Source organism: Mercenaria mercenaria, chromosome 2 (genome assembly GCF_021730395.1).
Source record: "Mercenaria mercenaria strain notata chromosome 2, MADL_Memer_1, whole genome shotgun sequence".
Lineage (NCBI taxonomy): Eukaryota > Metazoa > Mollusca > Bivalvia > Venerida > Veneridae > Mercenaria > Mercenaria mercenaria.
Genome location: NC_069362.1, coordinates 44400449 through 44424314, shown reverse-complemented (window position 1 = coordinate 44424314; position 23866 = coordinate 44400449). Strand labels below are relative to the sequence as shown.

Sequence of the window (23866 nt, the reverse complement as noted above, 5' to 3'; positions counted from 1 at the left end):
AAAGGTTATTTTCAGTTTGTTTTTGTTCAGTAATGGATTCGACAGTATTTCGTTAAAAGCAATTAAAAAACTGACCTTACAGTTTGGCTCGCTCGAGTTTTCAGAATCACAAGTTGAACTAAGCATTTCTGCAGAGAAGCCTCGTATAACTGCTTGCACTAGTCTTAATCAAGCTGCACAATCGGTGCATTAAGTAGTAATGTTTTTAAAAAGTGCTAGTTATCACTTTACGTGATAACATATAATGTATTGGGTGGACAAGTCTCGTTCTTTCAATTATTTATCTGTGTATTTACATTATATAATAAATGGCCTTGCAATAAACAAACATTTAAGCACTGTTCACGTCGCGTCTGTCAAAATCTTGAATAGCAAACACAATTGCATTTTTGGACTTATTTTCTTATTCGATACATGTTATTGCTTCTGAAATAATGACTAGTCTCTCGAAAAGAGATATATTATTAGATTTTACTCCTGAAAATTCAGCAACAAACACAACAAAACAAGCAGTTTTCATTTTATACCGGACGGAAAAGTTATCATGCTCTCTGCGACAAAGATGTTTACAAGTCGGAATAATTTGAACAATCTTGATCAAGTGTTACACAAGGAATATGTGTGTTGCATCACTACGAAAATGGACAAGCGGTGTAGAAGACGATGTCGTAAGAAGCAAAACTATTCTAACAGTCTCAAACGAGGACCAATCAAAAAAGTTTCTGTAAATTTTGGTTATATTGAACGAGCTGTTTAGGAGAATGTCGAACCACGAGCGCTTTATACTCTTGTGAGTTAAACAATAGCATACATCCTATGCACGTAAGAGGGCTTCCAGAAGAAAAAAGCATCAAAATTTTTATTACGTGACTTATGCAATAAACATTGCTACGAGCCAGGGACAATCTTTTAAACAAAAGCAAAATTCATTAAAAATTACAAATAAAATATGACAGACAAACACCGGTTACCACTCCATATGTTTCAGTCTATTACAATGTTGATTAACCTTTACAGTGTCCTTTTTTACGTCAGCTGTATCCATTGCTGGCCATGTTCTTCAAAGAAAAAATTTGCTCCGCTGTCAGATAAAACTCACAACCCTTGCATTGTTTAGTATGGAGCACTTTCTAAACTTGCAACATAACATAGGTCAAAACAGCTGTAAACTATCTTTAATGGGGTGTGCATTTAGAAGGACATCACAATATGCAGGTTTAAATGCCCATGAAATATCTCAATGTTAAGTAAATGGTGCAAAAGAAGTTCGTTCCTTATATCATTTTACTGAAATGAAACTCACGATAAAAATGTCCATATTACCTAAAATTATTCATGGAATGCATATAATTCGATAAAAAAATTTCCTTTTCTCATAGAACATTGGGTTATTGTTTTTGGTGGCGGGTACGGTAGGCTATTTTCAGAATTATCAACAAATATATGTTCCAATACTGAATTAAGTGAATAGAATAAATTGTGTTAAACAAATTAAAACAAAAAGAATTGAACTAAAACAAATTTCTGTAAGAGCGATATATCAGTACTGAGGCTTGATTTCCATGTTTTTGCGATGCTGATGTACTTTTTCTCTATATGAGTATGATAAGCAGTCCTGTCAATATCCGTCTAATTTTCATCAACTGTGTGACTAACGTTTTTCAATAGTTATTCTTTATTTAAGGTTTAGGAGTATGCCATCAAAACACAGAAATATTTGATGATTTGATGAGAGCAACAATCTACCTTACCATTACATGTTCTGCCGTACTCTCCCGTATGATAGATACTTTAAATATTCTGAAGAAATTGCCCACCCTCCCCTTTAAAAATGAATGCCACTTGAAAAGAAATAGAATTAAACAATTACTGAAAACTACGTTCCATCTAGTTATGTGAAACATTCCTTTAAAAATAGTGAGTTTTGAAAGGCGTTTAACTGTCGGAAAATGTGGCCCCTTCATGCAGTCATGAATTTAATGTATATATCACTAAACTAACCATTGTTTTGTAGAGTAATATACATGTTTTACATGCTGTTCAATTTTCATGTGAAACAACCCTTTCTTTCTATGATTTGGTGTCGTTTGATTTTTCTCTCAAAAATGTAAGGCTAAGCGTTAACACACTTTTAACGTTTTTAAAAGTATGCACTGCCCAAAATTCATTAAAATAATTTTTACTTCTTATCTGAAAAAAGTGCGAAAACTTTGGCACGAGTTTGGAGGCAAGCCGCATGCATTTTCCTACCCACAAATATTGCACATCAGAGAACATGATCAAGAAACGGGACGCATGTTAAAACATACATGGCACATTGGAAAACTTTCATAAAATTGATTTGTCTGTTTTGATTAAAAAATAAACATGCCTAAAATTCATTTCCGAAACATATTCATAAAATGCATGCACGAGTGCAATTATATACAGTCTGTTTTATTAGCGATATGAAAATATAATTGGCAGATATAGATCAGAAATGTGGCACAGTGGAGCATATCTAAAATGACTGCGCACATGTGAATGTTGTGTTCCTTTTTGAGCAGAGCGAACTTGCAATAAAAATGACATCAATACAAAAAAAGTCATCCTTATTGACTGTTTCATTGTGTGAACTTGAATGTTACATTACATGTGAACTTAATAGAAACTTTCACCCTCATTGAAAGTAACTTGGTAACAAACTTGATAGAAACACTCGATCATCCTTATTGAATGTTACATTGTATGAACTTGATAGAAACACTCATTATAATTGTATGTAACATTGTGATAACTTGTTAATATATGAAAATCTTACGCCTTCTTAAAGCCGTTGAGAACTCAGCAGAATGAAACCTATATTGTTAACATACAACTAGCATACAAAAAATACTGCTCTCAAAGGAACTTTGAATGCGACAAGAAAATCAACAATCAGACAAAATCAGTACTGTGGAAAACATAAGTAGCCACAGAAGGAACATCACTCTAATTTGTAACAAAGCGACTTCCAGACACATTTTAGTGGAAGTAAAATCTTTGTTTCTAGCATTAAAAGAAGCGCCTTTAGTGAATGTTGTGTTAACCCGTAACGAGATTCTCCCTGACTAGTATTCTTAAATCTCGTCTAGGAAATCGTATGGACACTATAGTAACAACGGGACGTCCATAAAAGTGGAAATAAACGTAAGAGTAAATGAAACGACTTCAGTATTGCTGACAATTACTGGCAATCAATGAGAATTATCGCCCTGAGAGTATGCCGTTGGTACTTATCTTTCACTTACATATATCCAGATGGAATATAAACGCAGGACATAATATGAAGTCAATATAATGTAACGGTGTCTGAGTATTAACAATAGCTTATCAATTGCTCGCTTTAACCTAATCAACTTTGGATGATGAGAGGTTATGTGTGCCTAAAGCTAACTGTTGTATTATAGCAAAGGTCATAACATTTCCTCACAAAAGGATTTGCAAATATTGTATTGGCTTTTATCAATGGAGTATGCTTAGCTTACATAAGGTCTTGTTCTGCTTACTAGGAAGACGTTTTATATGTTAATTAACAAGGATTTATCTTGTCTTTGCTAAAAAGGGAGGTAAAATCTGTTTTTTTACTGACCCGGGCATTTATAAATGGTACCAATATTTTGCTCATATAGGTTGATTCTGACCGACAATTCTATTTCTATAAATTCCATATGCATTCCATATGTGCACTTGCCAGTTTGGTTTTCAATGGTAAACAAAAAATAGAAGCCAGGGCTCTGTAAAATAAATCATGACTGGGTCAAGTCCTTATTGTCAACTTCACTCAATACAGATAAGGACATTCAAAAAATCGCTTAAATGTTATCAAAACGTGTCTTTTGTCAAAATAACAATGTCTTAACATTTTCTATATGCCGCATTTGAATATTCTCGCATGTTATCGCAGAATGAAATATTTCCGATTGTCAAACTGCGTTGACGTGTGCACTTTATTTCACGCTTTCGGGATTCCAAATGAATCTGTTACGTTCTGGTGAGCAATTTGATTGGTTAACTGATCATATATCTGTCTCGGACCATGTTATGACGGTCAAAATATCTGCATCATTAAAGCCCATCAAGTAAAACTTCTCTGTGGTCGCTTACATTGTAAAATGCCAAATAAAAAAAACGCTTCAAGGAGTTAAATAACTATTCTGGACACACTTTAATGAAACGTTACAACATAGTAAGTTGCAGTTTAGTAATAAACTTTCGAGTCAAAGTTTCAAACTGATACGAATCTTTGCAAACAATTACTTGTAACTTGAAGAAGAAAGTGCAGAAAAAGTGTTGATGATAATGATAACAGATGTAAAAACCACAAGTGTTATTACCAGCTGAAGTGTAATGTATGAAAGTAAAGATTGTAAGATGATGCGGTGCCCTCCTCCTTTTATTTCTTACATTTATGAAACGCTGCACCTTGCCTGACATGACAGATGTCTCACCACAGAAAACCACATCCATTTCATTTAGGCATAAAAAGGTAAACCACAGCATCTGTAAGTACCACAGAAGCCTTATCGGTGAATAACAAATTTAAAATATGTTTTACAGCGCACTTTCAAGATCCTGTGGGTTTGAATACTTATACGCGAGTATTGCAGAAATAACAAAGAGTGATTGCCATATGTTGTAAAAATGATTTTTACAACCGAGGTTTATAATATGAAAAAGTACAAACTACGTCTTGCGAAACCATTAATGCTTTGACATTGTAAATAGAATTCACTCAATGTGATTTATTTGTGCGAAATAGCACATTTTTGTATGTCATATATATATTTATGGATACAATATTTTACATAATATTGTTGAATGACAAGCTTTAAACAGAGTTTAATTACCTTGTAAGGGGGCCCTGAACTATTGTAAACATTGATGGAAGATAAAGTCATGTTTGCCTCCAAATACGCGAACAATTTTATTGATTCTAAAACTAGTCCATGTTTTTAATTAAGGTTTTATCTTTTGTCGTTTTATCTGTAATGATTCGGCTCAGGTGGAGGTAAGAAAAAGGCTTTAATGACAAATATAAATTGATATTGTTTCATTCAATTCGCAAAATGTCTCGATTAGAGTAATTGACAATAATATACCTTTTTGAACCCTTACAAGCTGAAATATGACACAAGGCGTCTGGTATCAGGTCGATGGGATTAGGCAATAAACAAGGGTATACGGTGTCAGGCAGCTTATTTAGTTATCGACGTCTTTTCAGATACGTTGATTTATGTTTGCTGTGAGAGGTAGATATCTTTATCGTCTTATCAAGTAAAAGGGAAATTATTGTTTCCATACAATGGTCACCCATAAAATAACATAAGAAATTTAAAGTGATTCTGAACTCCGTCGTCCGCTCATCAGTGTGCCTCAAATAGTTCCTATGTTCGTTTTATTTGCATGGTGTAGGGACTGGGCATGTGACTCCTGACTGAGAGGTTGTGAGTTCATATCCCACTTTGACCGAAGTTTGACTAGATTCTTAATTTCGTTGCAAAAGCTTGTTAGAAAACCACGACGTGTTCATAGAAAGCTGACAATTATCGGCTTTTGAACAGATATACAATTTGATGAATATATCAAGTATTTCGCCTGCAATCTTTTTACGCTGATAAAGGAAATCTTTATTGGGTTAAAGGTCCATTACTAAGGGAAAGTGAGTAGGCAATTTTTTTCATAGCCAGTGCATAGACTTCTGCAAGACACTAAATAATGAAGATTGGCAGGTCAAAATTTACAGAAGGTCTTTGGAACTCAAAGAAATGTATGTGTATTATGTTGAAATTTCAATGAATCAACAGAATGACCCCCAGGTCTTTTTAACTTTCTTCATACTTCACAGAAAAATAATTGTACATATACTGCGATTTATTTCGTATTTCTACATACCAACTTTCATTTTCCAATAAAATGAAATAGTTTCCGTGCTTTTTAAAAGAAATTTAAATGTTCACTTTCCTTAGTATTGGACCTTTAAATATGTGTAGCAGACATTTGTTTTCATTTATCAGAGGATTCAAAATGAACATTTACTATTTTCTACATACAGCCTCGCGAAACGTAAAAGTAAGCTCTGGCTAAGAATACTTATGTCACGACAATGATTAAAACTTTCTTCATGTAACTGTCTTCCTTAGAAAGTTACTAGATGGAGAGAAAAACTCGATGCATTTGTGGGTGGAGGAATTGTGGAGTAGTGCAGCATCTATTTCTAAGTCACCTAAATACGTTACACAAGTGAAGGTAGTTTTTTTTCTGAATTTCAGACGTACTGATAAACAGATAATAATTCCTTCCTAGAATGTAAAAGTACAAAATAAAAAATTACGAAATTGACCCAAATACGTGTCAGTAGTTAGAAATATTCAGTGAAAGTCAGATGTGTGAGATCGCTGGTACATAGATAATCGTAACGCCATACCACCCTATCCGAAATTTACACAAATTGGAACTGAAACGAAACTAGACGACTTAATATGCTGTTAATAGAATTTCATTAAAAATACCTGGTACATATTGTGCATGCTCATTTTTTGCCAGAGATAGGAGATTGAAGCGGACCAGCAAGCTCGGTATTCAGCAGGGAGTTAGAAAGGCTATCATAATTCAATAAATGATAGTTTGGAGGGACAGTAAGCTGAAATAGTGGAAGAATGTACAGCTTTCACATGTACGTTCGTGGTGATTATGCATTAACATTCATGCTGGTATCAAGACATAGGTAACATTGGGAAAGGTGAAGTATATGTATTTGGAACAATAGTAAAACGACATTCATGACAGTCTGAAGCGGGGAAATAAAATATTCATGAAATTTTTTCAATAATTCCATGATTGTTTTCAATAAGAATTGTAAAAGAAGTAATTTTATCAAATACCCAGGTTTTAGTTCAATAACCATTTTAAAACGTATAATCGCTGAAACAGCTGAACCCGGATTAAGGTATAGTCATTTTGATACCTTTAATCGCTGAAACAGTTGAAACCGGTTTAAGTTCAATATCACCTTTTTGATACCTTTAACCGCTGAAGCAATTCAACAAGTCCATATAGAGTTTACAAAGAAGAATGTTCGCTGTAATTATTTGCATTTTTGAACTGAGGATATATTTTACAATTCCATGTTATTTATTACGTATGCCCGACGATTTGAACTTATTAAGTGTAACAATACACAAATAATCTTTTAATCACATAAAATCTTTAGATTTATGTACGTGCATCCTGGTATTTCAAAACTCTTTATTCTACGAAGTTGTTATTGAAATTTCCAGAAATGCACTTGATAAGCTGATTGATTTTATCCAAGAAAACAGTATACAAAATGTTTATAATTATCAGGAATGTATTAATGGAATAAGCTATTCACATAAATCGTTATTTATTTACATTTTACGCAATGATAGCGTAAACAGCGAAAAGCGTTTTAGCAGATACAACAACCTTGCCAGACATGGATTTGTCTGGAAAATCTACGGTAAAAGTATAAACACGCCATTACAGATAATCGCGTTTTGAAACAAGCTTTTCTTCGTCGTAAAATAGGTGCAAGTTTATGAAAATGAATACATTGCATAAATAATTAATATGAACCGTTTGCATCTTGTTTATTTGTGTAAAAGAGAACAGTAAGTGTGAAATATCAACAGGCAGGAATCATCGCTATAAGTGAATACGTTGCAAACATAAATTGCTTTTCGTTTTTATAATCTGAACACCATATTTCCTTAATTTTTATTTATTAAACTTTGACTTAACTTGTTACTCAAAGTCAAATTATATGATCTAATACATCACTATTTTTAAAATGTGATTTTGTTATTGTTCTCGTAGCTTCAGTTGATACTGACTTGTAGAAGGGAAAACAAAAATAAGCTAAATTCACTATCAAGATTTTATTCGGGTATTTGTCAACACCAAACAATAAGTTACACAGCAGGCGATATATATCAGGCGATATATATCTGGACGATATATATAAGGGCAATATCTGACAGATACGGTTACATCAGATTTGCAAAGTTGCCATTATATCGGTGTGATATTGTTTACGACAGAAAGCAGTTGTTATCATTTGAATGTCGGACTGATGCCATAAATAGATATCGTTTAGCCGATATTGGTCCAGTTTATCAACTAATGTATATAGTGGTGCAAGTTCACTAACAAGACCACTGAAAATTAATTAGATGTTCCAACAGATAGTGTTAAATGCGTACAAATATGTTTAACTGTAGAAAGATAAGCACATAATATATTCTGTAAATCTAAAATGCGAGTGAGCAATATAGCTCGGTGCTAACCTGCTGGAATTTAATCAACTCTGCGGCTATGAATCCTTGTTTGTGTGCTAGAGTACAGATGTTAGTAGACATTGTAACATGTTATCTTGGCACTGTTTCTTGACATATCTTTCTCTAATCAAATGTCAGAGAAGTTATTAAGCACCATCGACCCGTTGAGTGCAAATGTTAGAACTCTCTCAACCAAAATAGGTACATGGGTTCAGTTGATTCGAACTCATTAAATATCAACCGCTGAAATTCTTCAGTTGCTGGCAAACTGGAAGTACTCATAGCACACAGTTGATCTAATACATCAGAATGAAAAGAATATTTGAATATTTGATATTTATACCCAATGTAACAGTGGTTCGCAGGTAAAGTGCCTTCATACAAAAAGTTAACATTGTCCCCTGTGACCTTGACCTTTGACCTGGTGACAAGTCAGCATGTGAAGTTTGAAGGTCCTGGGTGCAGTGGTTCGCGAGTAAAGTGCCTTCATGCGTAAAGTTAACATTGGCCCCTGTGACCTTGACCTTGAATTATGATTCTTGATTGATTTCGGATTAGGTTATAAAACAATTAATGAATTACGAATTAAAAGACACAATGTTTTTGCCGGATTTACGTACGTTATTGAATCAGTGATTTATTAAATTCTTGAAATCGTTGAAGCAGTTTGAGTACCCCTAGCTTATACATACATTTTCACGGAAAAGCCCATAATAAAAAGTCAATAATGAGTTAAACTGACATTTCAAACAATAGACAGAAAGCAGTATATTACAATCTTTACAGATACACAGTGAAGCACGTTTTTCGAAAGACTAAATGTTTGGATTACATTATCATTACCTTTTCGAAGTAGTTACCATATTAATTCTGAATTATGTGCCATTGATATGGCACAGCACCCATACACCGACCCCGACATTTCTTGTTCCTTGATGGGCCATAATAAGATAATACATATATTCATTGGCCGACCCTGATTTTTCTTCACTACTGATTCCGACTCATTTTTTGGGCTTTATCACATACAAAATATAACATTTTCATCAACATTTATTAACCTTCAGCTGCCGGCATATGATTCTGCCTTTGCGACCAGTGCAGACCAAGATCGGCCTGCACATCCGTGCAGTCTGATCATGATCTGCACTGTTTGCCATTCAGTCTATATCTTTTTGGTAAGCACCCCTTTTAACAGTTAATGGTACTGTCCCAATTGAAAAATGGACAAATACATTATAGAAATTTAGCAGGGTAAGGGTTAAGTGAAAAGAAGATTCAAGTACGTAGTATCTTTATCACTTGCCTTTGATGTGTGCGCATGTACGCGCTGATATAAATGCAAATAATAATATGGATATAAAATTAATGTGTTTTTCATTTGAATCTCTTTATCCAAGTCATCTTTATAGTTCAAATTCGATCCACCTTTTCAGCATTTTTTCTAGATTTCTCTTGTAATATAAGATAATATCATTCATAAAAACATCATTACTACATCTGTCTAAAGAAGTCCGAGAATGGTAGTAGGAACCTTTTTAAATATAACGATTTGAAAGGCTATTTTTCATTGCTTTCAGGCACTTTTGGACACCACTGTACTGTCAATTTTGAAATTATTGCTACAAGGATTATTTCAAGACATCGTAAGTAACATAACCGTGACGTTAATATGAACATTTATGTACAATTTCGAAAAAAAGTTTTTTCAAAATTTTCTTAAGCCAGAATTTTACACAGGAAGAAATAAGTTTTAGCCACACATTAATTAAGAAAGCTAAAGCCTTGAATATTCTACTTTCAGCCCTGGAGACATATAGTATAATTATAATATATATCTAGATCTTGTAAAACAAAGCTGCCATTCACGAAAAAAAAAACATTGTTACGGATATAGTGGATGAAAAAGTAGATATTATAAGATATCCCAGTGATTTTGTATCAGGTCGCTCGGTATGATGAGAAAAGCAGTTGTAATGATGCGCTTCAATACTTAATGTAAAGTTCTTCTCGTCTGGGAAATCTCAGATCGAACCGGCACCTTATCTATGAAAAATGTTCATCTATGTTTCGTTCCAACAAAAATGAAAAAAAAAAAAAAAAAAAAAAAAAAACAGAAAATAAATGGTATGGACAAGAGGCAAAGTGTTTTACATGCTTCCAAAGGATCTTAAATATAACGATTTGAAAGGCTATTTTTCATTGCTTTCAGGCACTTTTGGACACCACTGTACTGTCAATTTTGAAATTATTGCTACAAGGATTATTTCAAGACATCGTAAGTAACATAACCGTGACGTATATGAACATTTATGTACAATTTCGAAAAAAAGTTTTTCAAAATTTTCTTAAGCCAGAATTTTACACAGGAAGAAATAAGTTTAGCCACACATTAATTAAGAAAGCTAAGCCTTGAATATTCTACTTTCAGCCTGGAGACATATAGTATAATTATAATATTATCTAGATCTGTAAACAAAGCTGCATTCACGAAAAAAAAACATTGTTACGGATATAGTGGATGAAAAAGTAGATATTATAAGATATCCCAGTGATTTTGTATCAGGTCGCTCGGTATGATGAGAAAAGCAGTTGTAATGATGCGCTTCAATACTTAATGTAAAGTTCTTCTCGTCTGGGAAATCTCAGATCGAACCGGCACCTTATCTATGAAAAATGTTCATCTATGTTTCGTTCCAACAAAAATGAAAAAAAAAAAATAACAAAGACAGAAAATAAATGGTATGGACAAGAGGCAAAGTGTTTTACATGCTTCCAAAGGATCTTTTCACAGACTTTATTAACTATCACAACACCAGTCTTTAAGAAGTGCCGTGTGACGGCAGAAAAAAGTCTCCCCGTACTTGGATTCAGTGTTGTTATATTTTCCGATTCTTTGGGATCATTGAGTACATTCATGTTTTCTGTTAAGCTTGTACTAGGAAGGGGGGGGGGGGGGGGGGGGGGGCTTTAGGAGTGTTGCACATTTCGTAACCTCTCATAAACAAACTCAATCAAACTGAATCTGCTATTATATTGCTTGGTAAATTTGGGGGAGGGGGGACTTTAGGAGTGTTGTACATTTCGTAACCTCTCATAAACAAACTCAATAAAACCGAATCTGCTATTTTATTGCTTGGTAAATTTGGGGGAGTGGGGACTTTAGGAGTGTTGCACATTTCGTAACTTCTCATAAACAAACTCAATCAAACCGAATCTGCTATTATACTGCTTGGTAAATTTATAAGCTATCAAAGAATCTCTTCACAGACTGTATTACATATTGGTGAAAAATTAACAAAAATGAAGTCTCTCAGTTGTAATCAACACGGTCTCGAATTCTGCAAGTGAATGAGTACGTGGGTTTGAAATCAGCCAGCGGCGAACCCTGTTTGTAGTGGCCGCAATTTCTTACTGAGCTGTAAGATTTGATAGGAATTTCAGGAGGCAAACTCTTCCGAAAACTAAGGCTAAGATATAAAACAACTCATAAACGATGTATAACAAAGTGTTTGCTATAACCAGTCATAGACCGTAAAGATTTGATCTTGTAACAGTAGTGATATGATCTAGTAACTGTTACAATGCCGTACAATACTCGTATTGCTAAGGAGAAAGATCTGATAAATGAAAGGTTTAAGTTACCTTCTGACAACAGAACTATATGTTACACTTTGTACAACATGTAGCCTCAACTATAATAATAGAAATCAAAATGTCTCTTTAATTAAAATTTCAAAGTATTACTTAACTGTAGAACAATGCAGTATGAAAAATAATTTCTGTTTCAATAAGTAAATTTAAACATATATATATGTAAATGCATACAGTCAAATTCATTTTTTTCTCTTTCTTTAGGTGTTCTTATTCACTTTACAATTTTGACAAGAGGGAATTTTGACCCATTTATACAAGGGTTTGGGGCCAATTACGCATTTTTGCTGAAAGAAGTGAGCGATCGCAAGTCAAATACTGAATAACTAAAGTTTAAATAGATATGAATCATATTTCAGTTACAGTACAGCAAGTTGGAGTAATCAATTCACAAAATTTCAACAACTTACATGCTTTGCACGGATCCATATAGTGGTCATTTGAGCTTTTATGCGGATAAGTTCCATACGTTGGTGCATTTTCTATTAATCCAACAGAAGCGCGTTTGATATCACAACTTACAAATGAAACTCCAAAAATTTGCAAAATGATATATATCCCTGTCCGTAACTCCATATCTATCTGAATAAAAATTTAACGCTGTTAAAATTAACTTATTTGCAATACAATATCCAGCTTTCTATTTCATCCGTTGTTACTGTGTGATAAAATGAATGGAGAATAAAATTCCACAGTTATTCTATAACTAAGGTTTGAAATAACACCAACCAACGGGGTATAATTTTCGCTTTTTTTAACTTCAATAGCTAACTTTAACTGACAAAAGCAAGCAGTGTCGGGCGGGTTATATAGCCGTGTTTTACAATACAATAAGTACATGATGAACTAGCATATTAAACTAATAGCAAATAGTTCCCGCGACGTCACGCGCCGACTATAATGAAGTTTTCTGACTGACTGTTTCGATTCCTGACTGTGAACGCAGGCATCGAACAGCTCTGTTGTCGCGCGGGTAGAATTCAAAGAAACGTAGGATACCTCATGTGGTAAAATATTTGTAAAAGGTAGGTTTTAAATTTTAGAACATGGAGTAAACTAAGTTAAAATATCTGGTCCGAGATGCGTGTGTGTGTACGTGTTTGGATCACATTCGACGGTTCTACTTGAATCAGCGCTGCTACTCTGGAATATCACGCAGAAGACACGTTACGTGATGCTCCATCCAGTTACATTACCCAGCAAAAAATGACTAAATACAAATGTTTAATATATATTTTATTTAATTAAAGATTGGCACTAAATTGTCATGACTGGATTAAGATTACTAGTAAATATATAGCTTAATAAATGCAGTTGAGTAAAAACTTGAATTGAAATTATTCAATATGAATCAACGTTGCTTCTTGTCCCGTCCACGATCGCAAGAGTTTTATGATATTTAAAACGCTGAAACACAACTTTGTCCCGACACCGGCGACAAATGTTTAAAACAGTCTTTTTGTATTTGTGCTTTGTTCGTCATTAGGATTCAAAGCATCTGGTTGCAAACCCAAATGTTTCAGTTCTCTCCAGTCACGACGATGGGTGATATCCTGCAAATATAAAACAAACACGAGAAAAACGGGCAGGGCTGGGAGGAAAGTTTTTGAACTAAAATATTTGTTTAAAGTATCAATGACTCTACCTCGTTCAGTGGACTCAGAATCGAAAAGACTGGAATCTGGTGAGACGGGCGTTTATATATCTGGCCCAGAATTCCCTGGTCACGTGAAGGTATGGTGTACAAGTGGAGTCATTTTGCCGAGTAAAGAGTTTAACCTTAATTCGGTTAAACTGAACATTATACTGAAACCGGGCTGACTAGTTCTAGAACTATCCTCCCAATGCTATCACCAAGCAAGGAAGCTATGGTGCATTTTTTACGTCGTTGGTATGACAGTACCAAAGAGGGAACCCATGGCCTCCTGCACTCAAGGCTGGAAGATTGTTAATGACTTCTGTTGGTCAAAAAGACTGTCCAAATTTAAAAAAAATTAAAATCAGCGAGCTGTCATGTAGACATCATTAAGCTAGAGCTATCGTGCTGCGCAGATTTTACCTTCAATGAATCCGAGAATAGTGTGTCTCAGTTTTCGCGATGTGTAATACTTTATTCGCCAAGAATATTATTTTATTTTTAATCAGCTGGAAAACAAATGTAGTACCTCTCGTGGTTGTCGTTAGGTTGCCGAATAACCAATAAATACTTACATATCAGAAATCAGAAATATCCGGCTTCAGACAAGATAGTAAGTGATTGGTGAAGCTACTTAGTACCGATGCATCCTGGTTGGTGAGAGATCTTGATTGTGAAAACAAGAAAAAAGAATAGAATAGTATAAAATTACGGAATATCTTCGACATGATGTTAAGATACGCCTGTGCCGGGAAATTCTTTGTTTTTTTTTTTGTTTTTTTTTTTATATAAAACTGATTTGAAATAAGAACAAATCGTCACAAAAAGTGCAGATTAATAATTTGTTCCATCTAAATATAGGGTTTCGCAGGAAAAAAAATCCCCTGAGAAGTACTTGAGTAGTGTAACTTCTATTTAATGTATCTTAAAATAGACACGTGGACAAATCTAAGGACAAATGATATAAAATAGTGACGGTCATGGTGAAGCAGACATGATTCTTATCTTGGCAAAATTAAGCAAAGATAAATGATTCCAGTTCCATACCCTTTATGATCAACACTCCGTTATGATGTGGACTCCATATCCACATCATCCGCAAGTTTCGTCCCCTCACATAATCTCCAATCAGTTCAAAGCTTTCTCACCGCTTTATGTAAAAGAGTTCTCACCGCTTTGTGTACGAGAGTTCTCACCGCTTTGTGTAAGAGAGTTCGCATCGCTTTGTGTAAGAGAGTTCTCACCGCTTTGTGTAAGAAAGTTCTCACTGCTTTGTGTAAGAGAGTCCTCATCAATTTGTGTAAGAGAGCATTCTTTGGATGAGACTTTAATCTTTGGGATAACATAGCCAACGTATTTGCTACAAAAACACACACACACACACACATAAAATGGGACAAGTGAACTCACAAGTGTGTATAGTGTGTGCATATTATCAAAATAACCAAGTGATAATCCTGAGTTACAAATTAAAAGTTGGAATCGTCTTATGCATGATACCAGTGAAAAGTAAATGATATGATATTACACATGTATAATGATGTTATAACCTGATAGTTTATTACAATTTCATAAATAACAACTCTTAGCGTGCATGTGACATTTAAATTGGCAGGATAACATCTAGCTTGTTGCCATGCAAAGAAATCAGTTTGTACTTAGATATAAAACTAAATCGCGAACGTTTTTGATTTGTTATTTGGATTTATTGTGGGGCATCGTATCATGCAGATTGTTCTCAACATTTAAGTAAACAGGATTGTTTGTTTCAAATAAAGCAGAGTATGTGTAAGTCAACTTTGTCTGTTTTAATGATTGTTGATCTGTTATTGCTTCTATTACAGTGACTTACATGTTTTAGTGGGGAAGGAAGACCTTGGGTTTCACGCCAGGGTTGTTTCATACAGCTTGATTCAACGCATATCTCAGAATAACCCTAGCATGTTCAGGGATTATCTAAACGAATTGTCTGGGGCTCCGGTTTTGAACTGAATGGAGTCGAGAAGTTCAGCGTAACAGTTTACCTCTATGATGTTTATCTGACAACTGAATAATGAAATGCGGCGCATTTTCACAGGTGGTGTTCGAAATCCACATAGATCATGACTGTAATCGACTTTTAAAACACCAGCGTGGCTTTTTTTCTAGGAAAGAAATCAAAAGTGCCTCAGTCGGCTTCGCGCTATCGCTAAAAGCAATTTGAAAAATCGCATGGATCGCTCGAGTTTTCAGATCGTGCTGAAAGCAGCTTTGTATCATCTCGTTCTCAAACTTTTATCAAACTGCATCATTAGTGCATTACAAGTAATTGTTAAAAAGTGTTAGTTATCTATTTACGTGATCACCAAATGTAATGGGCGGACATGTTTCGGTCTTTAAATTATTATTCTTTATCTAGATTGCGTAATAAGCGGCCAATGGCCGTAAAGTAAACAACTTTATTAATGTATTGCCTGCCAAAATCTTAGACTAATTTCTGTCTTTTTTTCCTTATGTACATGTTAATGTACTTTTGAACATATGATGCGTCTCACAGAAAGAATAATGATTCGATATTATTTCATATCTGGAAATAGCACCTGTTTTTTCCAAACATTAAGATATTATTTTAAAACTGGCAGTAAGATAAGAATCTTGTAAGAGCTAATCGGACGGGATCTTGAGTCGCTGGTATTCATCTTGAATAACAGAAGCAGTTTTAATTAGAAAACTGTAAAGGGACAAAACAAGTCTTACAGAACCAATATTAATGATATGTCATTCTTCCTAGGGATAATCTTAGAAATCTCAAAATTCTTAACATTACATCTCTAGTGAATCTTGCATCCTCTGTTAGACTAATACTCACAAATTGTCTCGTATATTTATCTTGAATAAAATCGTTGGGATACTCCCGATATAATTGAACGGCAATAAACGTTGTAATGACTTGAACGTAAAAGGAACGACCTTAGTGCTGCCCATTGCTGGAAATTGATGACAATCACCGCCCTGAGAGTATGCTGTTGACCAGTATGGTACTTATTTCTTACTTACCTAAGTCCAGGCAGGTTATAAAAGCTGGTCATAATAGGAACGCAATATAATGGAACGAGGTCTGTGTGTTAACCATTATACGCTTTATCTTAATTAATTCTGGATAGTGGGAAATAATAGATTTAGTCTTTTTAAGGTTTTGTTTTGTTTATAATTGTTTATATTCGTTGCAAAAGTATGAAATAATTATCATTATTATATGAAAGGCCTTACATGTAAAATGAATAAGTGATTCATTACATGTCTCTGTTGCTATGATTACCCACTGGTAAAACAGTAAACATTTTTAAGACACGAGTAAGTTTGTCTTGTTTTTTTCTGAGTCGGCCAAATGGCAACAAAAAAGGTGTTTGCTTAGGTTGGTCTTACTGTAATTTTCTAATTCGAATATACATAACTGGATACTTGTATAGGATAACAAACAATTGTTCACTTAGGTTGGGTTTAACCAACATGTGTACATTTATAAATTCCATTCTCATTTCAGAAGTAGCTGTCGGGTTTGCTTTCAACGGTAAACCAGGCAAGGAGGAAATACAATGTCTAACATCTTATATAATATTTCATGGAATATGTCTGGGCCATGTCTGTTTTGTAGGCGATTCAAAACAACATCACATTTTGCAAATAATGGCATTCAAATAAAATATTTGAGATGTTATCTAAACGTTCCTTCTGTCTAAGTAGCAAGGTCTATAATTTTGTTTTATCAATCGCTTGGTGCCGCATTTGAATACAAAGGCATATCTCCTCAAATAAAATTGTTCCGATTGTCAAACTGCGTTGACTTGTGTACTTGATTTCACGCTTTCGGAAATCCGAATGAATCAGTTCCGTTCTTATGCGCATGATAGTTCAACTGATGATATATGTGTCTAGAACCCTTGTTATGATGGTCAAAGATTCTGCTTCGATGAAAATCATGAAGCCGTCATTTACACTGTCACAATGTCAAATACTTGACTGCCTCCCCGTCTGGTACGATTTATACAGCACTCGTGAAACGTCAAAAATAAGTTTTGCCGGTATTATTTTAAATTGATGTATAACTATCGAAACACATGACTTTTTACTTTATCACTGATTCCAGACATATGAGCAAATCGGTTTTCTTTCTTTGTATTGACCCAGAAAAATTACGACTTCCGTTTGATTTAAATTGGCCATGAAAAAAATGATGGTAAGCCACAGTATCAGGTTGGCCATATCTTGCTGGTCTGATGTTTAGTATGAAAACATTTCATAACGTAAACTAGATATTCCTCAATAGTAATCACGAGTTTACTCTATATATATTTGGTCCTATATATACGGCGCAAACGCCTTACCATTAGTTTGGTTGACCTGCGAAATCTATCTACGACATTGACTGTAATGTGTTAACATACATTTTTACAAGAACTGTTTTTTGAAAGTATATATTAACTGGTAACAAGATTTCACGAGCGTTAAACTGATATGATAGTTTGAATCTTTAAGTGCTAGGCTGCCTTGACATGACCGTGAATAGCTGGAGCTCAAACTTGAACAACAGTTAAATTAATGTTCTTAGTTCATTTACCAAGTTGTTGAAATTGGAACATAAGATTAGGTCAATTGAGGGATTTTGCGTGCACAGTACCTGAAGGCAGCTGGTTAGAATTTCTTGCTTATGTATGAATTCTTGTAAAAGGGTAAAGGAAAAAGTTATGAAAGTTGTGAGAAAATGTTACCAATTAAAACGACTTAAAACGGACTCGTTTATACTTTTCTGTCTTTAAGATAAAATTATGCCAATCCGAATGTTGTTAAATTTGGTTAACATTAAAACTGGCAAACCGTTGTTTCGGACATCTCTAACACGTTGCAACGCGTATGAGTACTTCAAGTTTCAAGTTTTATTCAACAAATTCTCAATTTGTATATATACAAAAACATGAGACAAATACAAGTAATTAAAGAAAACATTACATATAGTCACGCAAATCAATGAGGGCAACACACACACTCTACATTAATTTTATCGAATTACAGAATCTATAAGTTCTATTTATAGCAAATTAAGACGGGTTACAGGTTAAAAATAGGTCAGATTATGTCATTCAGAAAAGCGTGTCGATAATGTGTAATTGATGGTAGGCACATGTGCTTGCTTGACCATTTATTCGTAACGGGATAACCGTTTTGTTCATAACGGAATTACACGTGGGGAAATAAGGAGTTAAATGATTAAAGTAATTTTACTAGAATTACGTTGTTTAATAAGAACTTTATGATACAAGCCATGTAGAAGAAATTTGTTTCAAAATGTGTAAGGAAAAAAGCGGAAGTAAGATTCTTGATAAGTGCCACAAATTCTGTGTAGTTGTCACTGTGAAATAATATTATTATTATATATTCTTGAAATGGATTTAAAGTGTATGGCTTTGGATATAAGAATCATGGTTGTGGCAGCTACTGTAGTTTGTGAGTATTTTAGATTTTTTTTTTTTTTTTAAGTTTATATTTATTATTAAGAAGCTCTACTCAGTAAAATAAGGCCTTCAGTAGTAAAAATTACATCCAGTAGATAACCTTGGATGGTGAAGATTTGTGTTTAAGCCATATATTTAAGCCCTGTACTGGAATGTGTATTAACTATTTTTAAAGACCATCAAATTTATTGTAAAATTTGCCGAAAGTGATGCCTGAATGGTACACTGTTTGCAGTACAGTGCCATATTTTCAATATGCTCTTAAAAATAATTTAAGAGCATATTGTATGGGAGTACTACCAGATATATTTTGTGACTGCAGATGTAGCGGCTCTTAACGAAACGAAAAATAAGAGCAATATTTCTATGCTACTTGCAATTTGTTTATGAACGATGGTATGATTTGTGTGCCCTCATTGCTTAGACTTTATATCGTAGTTGAAATTAAAATAATTTTCAGTATAAATACTAGAAACTGATATTATGCCATATTTTCGTAAAGATTTGTAAACCCTGTGCGTTGTGACATGGTTTACGGTACTTTATTGTTCATGCATCTAGAGCAGTAAACTGAAGTATATATTTTTATATATAAATTATGGTAAATAGCAATGATAACTCACTATTGTTTTTATAGCAGTGAGTTAGACTAAACTCTTTATGAAATATAAGTGCTATTATAAACAATTAGAGATTAAACATGGTATTTAATAATGGCCTTAATGTTCTTACAACATCATTACTTGGCATAGTGATGTTTTTAGCATTAATTAGGTGCTCAAATATAGCATGATAATGGTTGTAGCATTTATACAGTAAATAGACATAGCAGCAGCATAATAACATTTCAGTCATAGAATAAATGCGATAACATATAATGATTCTAGGTTTAGGTTAATATTAAAAACAATCAAATAAAAGACACACACATTCAGTTATCACACACAAAGTAGAACAACAACACTAATGGTTCTAGCATGAACATATCTACAGCATTATCATGAATCTAGCATATCGTTATCATGAATCTAGCATACAAATGGTAAACAAACTTAGCATAGTTTTAATTTTAGCATAAATGGTAAACAAACCAACATAATGGTTGTAGTAGCACAGTGCTGTAAATGAACACAGACTAAGAAATTAAATAAAGAATTGATAAAGTATTAGCACTTTAATATATACTAACATAGCATAATAGCGATTCAAGTTTAAACGAAGAAAGATAATAATCATATATTTAATAAAAATAAAAGTTACATATAAATTTGGCTTAATGTTAATGGTTAATTCTTATAGTTTTCATAATAATATCCAAAAATTTGCATAGTCTAATTAATTCATTTTTGTTTTCAGTATTCAACAGCTGTGAGAATTTTATAACATTTGGATTTCTGTAATAATATTGTTTAACAAATTGCTTCCTTTTATCATTAAAAAAGTTACAACAAAGCAAATAATGAAATTCATCTCCAAGTTCATTAAGTCTGCAAAGAGAACATTTCCTTTCAGCTAGTGGTACACCAGTCCATCTTCCTGTTTCAACAGGAAGTCTATGATTTCTTGTTCGAAAAGCTGTAATAACTTTACATAAATAATTAGGAAGAGAGTAAAAATACTTGTTCATTTCAAAACTACCTTTAAATAATTTGTAGTTATAACTGCTAGTTGTTTTTGATATTAAATTGTTCCATTCCTGTAAATATTGATCATGAATCCTTTGTTTAAAAGCCAGAGGAAACCATTTTCTGTTCATTTCGGTTTGGTTTTCCCATATTTCCATATCCGTTTTTCATTATTATATTTTTAATATATATTAGCCATTTTGATCTTAATTTCCCTTGTTCCTGGAGTCCATTTAAAATTATATACATATTATTTGATAATTTATTACTTGTAAAATCAGTAAGTTTACTCCAAAAACTAACCATTCTGGTATCAATATCTAGCTGGAGGGTTTGACTCCTAATTCACCATAAACCATATGTGATGGTGTTGACCGTTTTAAGTTAAGTATAAGTTTTAGATATTTAAGTTGTATTTTTTCCATGTCATTATTATTGGAAATCCCCATATTTCACATCCGTATAACAAGATTGGTTTAATTACTTTATTAAATAAATCAATTTGCAAATCATAGGATAAATTTAGTGCTCTAGTTTTTTTTCTTAATGAAAACATTGCCTTATTTGCTTGTTCTGCAATCTGTTTTTTAGTTTTGACAAAACTTTTTGTTCTTGATAGCAGTAGACCAAGATATTATATTCTGTTGTTGGTTTCTATTGTTTTACCATCATACTTAAGAAATTGTCATAGACTTTGGCCCTTGATCCAAAAATTAGTACTTTTGTTTTTTCTATGTTTACTTCCAGTTTCCATTGTTGGCAATATTCATGAAATATATTAAGACTTTTCTGCAGATCTTCACTAGTCTCGCTTAGTAGCACTGTGTCATCTGCATACAATATAATAAATAATTTGAAGTACATTCCAATATCATTGAGACTTACATTACATTTAATACCATTAATATTTTCAGTACTTAAATAATTTTCAAGATCATTTAGATAAATTGCAAATAATAAAGGGGAAAGATTTTCTCCTTGCCTTACACGGATAAACAAGGGAAAAAAAAGTGAACAACCCATATTTGTTTTTATCCTTGATTTTATATTTAGGTACATATTTTTAATGATGTTAAAACATTTCCCATTTATGTTATATTTAAGTAATTTTGACCAAAGTCCCTGGCGCCATACAGTATCAAATGCTTGCTTAAAGTCAATAAAAACACAGAAAAGTTTCTTTTTTTGTGCTCCTAACATATCCAGAAGACAGTGTATTATAAATAAGTTATCAATTGTAGAGTGATCCTTTCTAAAACCAGATTGACAGTTTCTTATTAAATCGCTTTCCTCTGCAAAAGTATTAAGTCGGTTATTTATAATTGCGGTAAATAATTTTCCAAAGCAACTTAGAAGAGTGATTGGCCTATAATTTTCCGGTGCCTCAATATTTCCTTTATTTTATATATCGGCATGATATTTCCTTCTGTCCAGCTTTCTGGAATAATCCTCGAGTCAAATATAACATTGAATAAGTTTACATATATTGGTAGCATTATATCTAAAGTGCTTTTAATATGTTCATATAGAATGTTATCTACTCCCGGACTTTTGTTGTTTTTTAACGTTTTTACGGTTTTAATTATTTCATCTTCTGTTATTTCAATATTTATTTCTTCATTTAACTCATTAATTGACTCTTGTTCAGTATAGCTGATATTGTTATCAGTGTTTTCTGATTTGCCTGAATTTACTTCTTTAAAATAATCATACAAATCATCAAGTTTTACTTGTTGTTTCTGATTAGTTTTATTTATACTATTTATAGTTTTCCAAAACTCTTTTGGGTTATTGCCCTTTATATTTCTCAAATATTCTATTTTATTACTCTTATACAGTTTATATGTTTTATTGATTTTATATTTATATTGTTTACTAATGTCCTTTAGAAAAATTTTATTTCTCTCAGTTCTATTTTTATTATATGTTTTACGTGCAATATGATACTGGTTTCTAATTCTAAAACACTCGTTATTGAACCAAGGTTGAAATTTATTTGTCCTTTTCTTAACTTTACTGTTTACCTGTTTTTTCCCAAAAGTTGATTCACAGCTTTCCATGAAAATGCCATTTATATTATAAACAACTTCATTAATGTCTTTCTGGGTTACTATAGAGGTGTCTCTCAGTGAATTAAGATCTTCTAATACTGTTTCTACCTTAGAAAGGTCAATGTTGTTTTTAAAATTATTGCTATTGTTGGTATAGTCCCATAATTTAATTATGGTTTCCTCTCTATTGTTTTTGCTTATATTCATTTGACTAGTGATACTATTTTTTAAACCAATTGTTAAAATAACAGGGTTATGTACATCAGAGATCAAGCTAGAAAATTCATCAATTTCTATATTTTTGATAAATTCAAAATTATTTACTGTACAAATAAAGTAATCTATTGTGCTTTTACCCTTACATGTAGTGCCTACATTTTCATAGTCTGAACCAATTCTGCCATTTACAATAAGCAAATCATTGCTAACACAAAAGTCAATAAGCATATTACCATACTCATTTATTGTTTTATCTGCTGTTTTTCTTTCTAAAGGCACATTGAATCGGTATAATGAATTTAAAATGTCTTTATTATCTGATATAATATCATCATTGCCATGAGAGTGAAATATAAACTCGTCATATTGTACAAAATCACTTTTATTGCCAATACGTGAGTTAAAGTCTCCAAACAGAAGTAAAGGCTGGTTAGCAAACTTATCAATCTCAGTTTGCAACTCTAGGTATGGGTCAATATTAGCATATTTAGTTCTGATAGGTGGGATATATATAACTCCACAAATCACATGCTTATTTTCCTGTTGATGTTTAAAATCAAGTCTAAACCATAATACTAGCTTGCTTTCACTATTTATAATTTTGACTTTAGATACTAGTTCATTTTTAACCATAACACAAATTCCTCCAGATCTGTATCTTGAATTCTCATGTCTATTGTGCATGTAAACTTGATATCCAGCAATTGTAATTGTATCAATATCATCCAATTTACTTTCTTGAATTCCTATGATGTCATATTTATTTATAAATTCAATGAATTCAGGATAATTAAGTCTGGATTTTAGACCACATACATTTATTGAACAAAATTTAATATCTTGTATATCTTGTATACTAAACTGTTCATGGTTT

At 32.9% G+C, this 23866-nt stretch overlaps 1 protein-coding gene across 1 annotated transcript in view; it reads right to left on the bottom strand.

Annotated features, from left to right (window-relative positions):
- The window catches only part of LOC123563836 (tolloid-like protein 1), a 123181-nt gene extending 110461 nt beyond the window's left edge, over positions 1 to 12720 (bottom strand). The window contains exon 1 of the mRNA XM_053536456.1: positions 12383 to 12720. Coding sequence (XP_053392431.1) covers positions 12383 to 12548 — 166 coding nt within the window. The 5' untranslated portion in view covers positions 12549 to 12720. The remainder of the gene's footprint in view (positions 1 to 12382) is intronic.
- Between the last annotated feature and the right edge of the window lie 11146 nt (positions 12721 to 23866).